This window comes from Eurytemora carolleeae, unplaced genomic scaffold (assembly GCF_000591075.1).
Source record: "Eurytemora carolleeae unplaced genomic scaffold, Eaff_2.0 scaffold48, whole genome shotgun sequence".
In the NCBI taxonomy this organism is placed as follows: Eukaryota; Metazoa; Arthropoda; class Copepoda; order Calanoida; family Temoridae; genus Eurytemora; species Eurytemora carolleeae.
Window position 1 is genome coordinate 315,924 of NW_019396177.1, and position 7,495 is coordinate 323,418.

The 7,495-nt window shown below is 30.0% G+C and overlaps 2 protein-coding genes across 2 annotated transcripts; both read right to left on the minus strand.

Annotated features, from left to right (window-relative positions):
• Positions 1 to 26: 26 nt before the first annotated feature.
• On the minus strand, positions 27 to 4,363 carry LOC111697281 (acidic repeat-containing protein). Its single transcript, XM_023467219.1, has 3 exons — positions 4,288 to 4,363; positions 2,098 to 2,185; positions 27 to 1,282 (listed from the first exon to the last, which is right to left on the minus strand). Exons 2-3 carry the CDS (start codon positions 2,182 to 2,184, stop codon positions 482 to 484), a joined length of 888 nt encoding a protein of 295 aa, XP_023322987.1. The 5' UTR covers position 2,185; positions 4,288 to 4,363; the 3' UTR covers positions 27 to 481.
• Positions 4,364 to 4,840: 477 nt separating this feature from the next.
• LOC111697279 (uncharacterized) lies at positions 4,841 to 6,755 on the minus strand. The gene is made up of 3 exons (XM_023467214.1): positions 6,671 to 6,755; positions 5,933 to 6,023; positions 4,841 to 5,754 (listed from the first exon to the last, which is right to left on the minus strand). The coding sequence occupies exons 2-3, from the start codon at positions 6,020 to 6,022 to the stop codon at positions 4,867 to 4,869; spliced, it is 978 nt and encodes a 325-aa protein (XP_023322982.1). The 5' UTR covers position 6,023; positions 6,671 to 6,755; the 3' UTR covers positions 4,841 to 4,866.
• Between the last annotated feature and the right edge of the window lie 740 nt (positions 6,756 to 7,495).

Genomic DNA, 7,495 nt, shown 5'->3' on the forward strand with positions numbered 1-7,495 from the left:
AATATCTTTGTTGAAATAACACAAAATTGCTATACTAGTTAATTTATGTGGAGATAAGAAATAGTTTTTAAAAATCATAAAAAATAATCTGAGCAAGAATTTTTTCTTTTCCTGAAGAATAATTGAGATCCTAAAATTTTACTGAATAAATTTTGTGGTGGACAGGAAGGGGGGGGATTGTACCAAGGTTTTCCACCATGTATGTGATTATCTATTATAAAGGTTAAAAAGGCAATTAGTGAACATTTATATCGAAACATTTTTTGAGTCAGTCATAATTGTATAAAGGTGATATTATATTAACAAAGTTATCAAAACATCATCGCTTTTATCTTTTTTTAAATTGTATTTTCAACCTTTTTACCATCAGATAGACAAACACTAAACCTCAGCGAGTGTAATTTAAATGCTAAATCAAATGGTCTGTAAAAACCTCAGAAAATGGTATGAAAGTCTAAAAAAAACTTATGAAATAGTGGTATCAAATTCCAACAGAGTCATCTTTAAGGGGTTCACCAATGTCTACAACATATCCATATCCGACAGAACCAACATCATTTGGATAATTTTCATCTTCTATGGCATCTATATTATCGGGGGTATTTTCATCTTCAGAAGCATCTAAATCATCTGGGGTATTTTCATCTTCAGAAGCATCTACATTATCTGGGGTATTTTCATCTTCAGAAGCATCTACATCATCTGGGGTATTTTCATCTTCAGAAGCATCTACATTATCTGGGGTATTTTCATCTTCATAGGCATCTACATTATCTGGGGTATTTTCATCTTTCGCGGCATCTACATTATCTGGTGTATTTTCATCTTCAGAAGTATCTTTCGTATCTGGGGTATTTTCATCTTCCGAGGCATCTACATTATCTGAGATATTTTCATCTTCAGAAGCATCTTTCTTATCTAGGGTATTTTCATCTTCAGAAACATATATGTCATCTTGAAGATTATCATCTTCAAAAAAATGTATATCATCTGGAAGGTTTCCATCTTCAGAAGAATCAACTTCTTTTCCAAGATTTTCATCTTCAACATTTTCTGATACATTTCCATCTTTAGGAGCATTTGTATCATTTGTAATGTTTTTATCTTCATAAGAATCTATTTTTTTTGGAAGCTCTACTCCTCCGGAAACATCAGAATCATTTAACAAGTTTAAAAGTATCTTTGAACTATTCAAATCTATACTATAATCATCACCAACTATAACAGGTTTAACTGATGAAGCTTCCAGGGCAGCATGTTTACCATAATTTCTTGTCACTTCCTAAATAACAAAAAAAATGTTATCTTACTTTGTGTAAAGTTTACATAAACACCAAAGACATTGCAAAGCAGGACAGTAGACTAAATGATCTCCTTCTTGGGAAATAATTATGAATTCTTAGGCTTATGCTTGATTAAGATTATGATTGCTCACTAGAAATTACCATTATACATGCTTTTGCTTAATTTTTATTTTGGTGAAAGTTAATATTCCTTTTTAACTTTCAATAATTTATTTTAATCAAGGGATGTGGGCACAAACTCACACATGCAATTAAAATGATAAATCAGTAAACCTATTTCCAGTGTGTTATGGAAGTCTTTCTATTTTTTGAATTACTCAAGGACGATTAAAAGACATGTACCCCAATGTTTTGCATAGCGCCGTTGTCTTATTATTAAATACTTGACATATGGGTGTAGTACACTATAAACCAAAGTGAATAATTGTTTAGGCAGACCTGATCTTGCTTACTATTTTTCTTTAATCTTAACTTTTGAGTTTGGATAAATGATAAAAATTTTTGTCAAACGTATGTATTTGCATTGATCAGCTAATGATTTTAAAAAAAGACGTAATTGAGTTGTGTCCTTCTGCCCTTTTTTTTGTCAGACATTTTTTAAAAAGAGTTTTTTTATAAAAAGATTTGTTTTCCATTTTTTTGTTCCTCTGTTTTTTCTCTATGTCTACCCTTTCCTTTCATGTTTTGTAAAGTTTTCACATAGAGAAATAATAAGTTTTACCAAAATAATTTCAGGGGTTATGCAATATGTATTTTTAATGTTTAGAAAATGTTTATTGATTTCAAAGCTTACCTTATCAACCGTTTCTACAAGATATGTTTTTGAGGAAGATGTAGAGAAAAAGTAAATTAGAAGCATAAAGGTCAGCTTACTTTTCATGCTAAATACACAGACTTTTACAATTTTATAGTGATGCAATTAGCTAATCTTCAAAACATCAAATCTATTATAGTGTAATGAAAAAGCCAATGCAATTTAGTTGCTGATTAGATTTGTATCAAAGTTTATCTAACAACTAAATTAAAAGTGTAAGAATGGAATTTTAGAGACATACGTAATTTGTATTATTCAGTGTTTTAGAAAGGCTAGACATAAGGCTAAGAATTTCACATAATCCGAGTACATAATGGCTCCATAAGCCACCGCTAGGGATGGATCATTTTCACTTTCTTGTGAACAATAATCATTTCTTTATAAAAAGCTGGTTTTTTGGTATGCAACAATTTTCATTTAATCCTGCTGGGATATTTTCATTGAAAGATATTTTGAAAATCTACATAGGCAAAAAGAAGGGATCCCTCGGGGGTTTAAATTTCCATTGATTCTAATTTTTCTGAGAGTAAATGATACATTTCTTTTTGTTAAGGTCAAGGAAAAATGAAAAACAAATAGTTGTGTTCAAAAGTAATTCTTTTTAAAAAATATTAGTTTTTAAATTTAAAAAGTGAAGAAGTCGTTATTTAGTTTAAGTTTGTCGTTTAGTTCACTAAGATAGGTTGTTTTAATTTAACATTGACCCTTCATGAAAGGACTGTACAATTGATGGCGACAGCCCTTTATTAACAAATTGCCTATGTATTATTCGATGATATCTGAGTTACTGGGCATTCATAAACTTTTCTTACTGTAAAACTCATATTTATTAACAAAAGTATTGTCAAAATCGATTATTTTTTTTAAAGTTAGTTTTTTAAAACCATTAAGAACCTTAGCTACAGCCCACAACAAAAGGATATCAGATTCAATGAGTCAAAATATGCAACAATAGAGCTAAATATACATTTTACAAGGTGTTCTGGGTCATCACAATGATCATATACTAAAAAGGTGTTAAAGTCAAAATATGGCACCATGGAGCTATAGCTATCATAGGTGTTTTGAGCTACTAACAACCCCAATGGTCCTTTACTGAAGATATTTAAGTCACAATATATGTCACCAAGGAGCTAAGCCTTTTTTGGCCACAAACTACCACAATGCTCCTATGCTCAAAAAGTATTTAAGTCAAAATATGTCACTAGTCTATAACGTTCAGAAATTTGAGGCGTTTTGGGCCACATATGGTCATATGCTGAATAGATATTTGAGTCACAAGATGGAGCTCTAAGAATATGAGATCTATTAAGCAATGGGTCTACACAGAAAAAGCATTTGAGACACAATATGCCAGGCCAAGGAAATAAGGCTCAACAGTTTTTGAGCCCTCATATGCTACCAATAGATTATTCTTTTACCAATCATGTTGACAGAGTTATCAATCACACCTAATCTATGCTTACACATACTTATTAATCCTTTAAATCGTCAATTTGAAATACTTACTTAAATAAATTGACAACCTTTTTCAGAAATACAGTTTTGGTCGGAAAACCCTTAGATTAGAAAAACCTCATGTCAGGAAACATTCAGGTCATTTCTCTACCAAGAGATAGTGCACGCATGCAGTAAAAGTACGTTTCTTATTAACTTATTTATACATTTATCTTTCAATCTTAGTAACTATATTCTCTGTAACATAAACTAATTTTAGATATTTTTAGATTGAAACCATTGAAATACATATTTAATATTGTCTTTCATGCTTACAATTTGCTGTCTTATATTCTCTTTAAATAGGCTGTAAATCGCCTTAAATAGATTTTACAAAAATACCATGCAAGACAACATTCATAAACTTTCTTACTGTAAAAAAGATTAAAAAAAGATATCAAAAAAGCATTTACTGATAGCAAAAATTATTTCAAAAACAATTGTAAAGTCTTTTCGTTCTTAGTTTTTCAAAACAAATGGAATCATACAATAGTTTTTAGAAAAACGAAAACTATTGTTTCCTTCTATGAGGGGCTTTTAGCCACCTGCTGCCAAAACAGTCCGTAACTGAACCAGCTGTTTGAATTACAAAATACCATCGTAGCTGCTATGCCGGTTGCCTAAGCAGTTTATAAGACTTTTACTTGTATATGTTAATTGAATGCCTTTTACCTGATTTTTAGTGATAATTCAGTTTACTTTTAAAAACCAACCTTACAACTGCGATCAAATCAAATCATAATTGATAAGATTTATATTACCATTATGAACAATCATATTTAATAAATCAATATCTACAAATAATATTATTAAAATGTAAATAATATTTTACATTTAGCTTTAACAATCTTGAATTTGTAAAATCAGAATGTCATGCAGAAACCTGGTATAAAGTTAACCTACATATTTCATATTTTTCTTAACACATTAATTTTTTGACTTATGAAAAGTATTTTTTAACATAGTTATTTTTATCCTCAAACATTCAGAAATGTCAAAAACAAAGATTATACTGAACTGAAAACTTAATGCTTTAAATCTACATTATTTGATAAAAACAAAATTGGATATGATGTGATTACCTGAAATAAAGCAAATAAGTTAAAAGAATGTTAGGTACTTTGTCAGTAGATTGTCAAACAATTTGTGTTATCTTTCTCACTATTTTGTGGAAAAGTCATTGAGAATTCCAAAATGCTCTAATCAAAATAAACATTACAGTTAATTGATTGGTAAGTTATGATGTATTTACTAATATATACTATAATCTCCATATTCAGATTTCACAGCATCAGTTTCACTTTTTTTGTTTTTACCCTTAGATATTAAGTCCAACAACTTTTTAGAAGATTCCAAATCTATTCCACCAGATAGTTTATGACCTTCAGCTTTTGTATCGTCAAAATTATCTTCAGGCTTATTGCCTTTTTTGTTACCTCCCTTTCCCTTTTTTATCAAGTCTAAAAACTGTTGAGCACCTTTTTTTATAGCATCAGTATTTGCAGTGGCACTAAGATCATCTTTAAGGCCTCTTTCTTTATTTTTATTGTGTTTACCACTATTTATCAAGTCTAATAACTTTTGAGAAGAATCCAATGCAATACCACCTCTATTTCCAGTGGCACCAGTATCATCTTTAAGACTTTTGCCAGATGCCCTAACTGTTTCTTCTTCAGTGGCATCAAGATCATCATCAAGATTGTTGCCATATGATTTATATGGTGTATCTCCGATCCAATCTGGTTTATCAGAGGCATCTCCTGATGCATCAAAGTCATCTCTATTAACTTTTGGAGATGGTCTATGAGATGTTTCTCCTGTGGAATCTGTGGCATCATCATCATAACCTGAAGCTCCTGAAGATTCAATGAATAAATCTTGTACCGCTCCGGTAGCACCATCATCATAATAAGGAAGTCCAGCTTCCCTTCTGTCCTCCTCATTCTTATTCAGCATGTCTAACAACTGGTATGAACTCTCCATATCAATTGAGTAATCGTCCCCTGCTGGTTTAACTAAAGGAACTGCTGCTGAAGGAGTTGCTCCTGAAGGAGCTGCTGCTAAAGGAACTGCTGGTGAAAGAGTTGGTGCTGATGAAGGATATCCTCCTGTTTCTTTCACCTCAGGTTGAATCAATTCCTTATCAAAATTAAGATAATTAATTTATAGCAGAAAATTTTATGGGTGTTTAATTTGAGATAAAAAAATAAAGTCTTACTTTGTGGTCACAGGCCTATTTCAAACGAAGCATGTGCTTCATTTGTTAATATTTGCTTAATTATCAGATTAACTTAGCAAAAGCAAATATGAAACTTACCTTACCAGCTGTTTCTACAAGATACTTTTTTGCTGAAGCAAAAGATAAAAAACAGAGAATCAATAGCTTTGAGAACCAATTGCTCCTCATTCTGGAAAAGATAGCTTTGACTTTTGGAAAAAAAAATTATTTTGGAATCATATAGATAAAAAGGAAAAGAAATAGCAAAACAGATAAATGTGCTGGTTTTTGTGAGATAAAATATGTAAATTAAGATTTGAAGAAAATTTGATACAGTGTTTACATCAATACAATAAAGACGACTTTTTTATTTAAGTATTAAAAGTTAACGAGATTTTTTTAGAATTACAAACTTACAAGTAATCAAGGGGAAGCTTTTTTTTATTGACAGCTTCTCTTTGTTTCCATGTTTATTAATTTCCATGCTGTTTAAAAGCTTGGTAAATCAAAATTGACATAGAAAGTTGTCTACATTCTATTGATATATGCGACGTAAACTGTAATTTTTGTCTTAATGAAATGTGCGTTGTATACTATACAATGTTATAGTTTATAAACTTATTTAACAATTAATCGTTTGTTGTTTATTGTTTTGTTCTGATGTTTTGTTTAGAGTACTCTTTGGTATCTGTGATTTTTTTTATAGTGTAATCTTTGGTATTTGTACTACTCAGTACTTTTATTTTGGTTGATATAATTTATTTTAAAAAACGAAATTTTTACTTCTTTAATTAATATTAAAGTTGAAAAATATAATTTGGAACGAATACTGTTTACCTGAAGTTATAATGTATAACTTTCTTCTTAAGAACAATCAAAGCAACTTCAAAGCCTTGACTAAGTCTAGCTCTCAAATGCCATGCTAAGGTAAAATGCTGTATAATTAATCAAATTTGAATTTGTTCCACCCCTTCATTATATTTACCTGTTTTGAGACAGGAACTTTTGCTTTACATAATGCACAACTCGAAAATCACAATTTAAACTTTTGAATTTCCGGAATTCAATATTTAAACATTTTATGTTTATTTAATTCAATGTGCTTTAATTATTGATTATTAACCTTTATAAATCTAAGAATTGAACGACTAGAGAAAAGCTAAAGAGGAGGTGAGAAATTATTTGGAATAAATGATTGTGCTTAAGAGTTAGGAATTAGGCACATACTAAATATATACAGATTGATAATCAGCTTTCACAGGCTGGGTTAAGTAGGCCTACAGTTGTACCGACACGACATGCTATATTCTTACAAAAGGTTTTTGACTGCCATATAACCGGCACTTTTTGCATGTAATATTTTTTATCTTTATTTCGTTTCCAAAGAATTCTTAAATATCCATGAATACAGATTTGTGCTTTTTGGTCATGTACTCCAGTTAAACACAATGTAACCTGTTGTAGAAAATATAGCAAATTCAATTTTTTTATAGATCTCTATTCTCTCTTAACTCTTACTAGGCAACACAAAGTTCCTGCCTCTGTTTTATTAAATATTACAATATAATTAATCCATGTCATATTTGCGGGATCAAGCCTGATTCATAAAATTATAAAATTATAATACCATAAGGAAATATGATATTCAATTTATTTAAAAAA

What these genes read in the sequence shown, in the direction of transcription:
- LOC111697279 (XM_023467214.1), bottom strand. Translation starts at nt 6,022, where the DNA reads ATGAGGAGCAATTGGTTCTCAAAGCTATTGATTCTCTGTTTTTTATCT. An exon ending in TTGTAGAAACAGCTGGTAAG is followed by an intron (nt 5,755 to 5,932) that starts GTAAGTTTCATA and finishes AATTTTGATAAG; the next exon opens with GAATTGATTCAACCTGAGGT.
- LOC111697281 (XM_023467219.1), bottom strand. Translation starts at nt 2,184, where the DNA reads ATGAAAAGTAAGCTGACCTTTATGCTTCTAATTTACTTTTTCTCTACA. An exon ending in TTGTAGAAACGGTTGATAAG is followed by an intron (nt 1,283 to 2,097) that starts GTAAGCTTTGAA and finishes TTTGTTATTTAG; the next exon opens with GAAGTGACAAGAAATTATGG.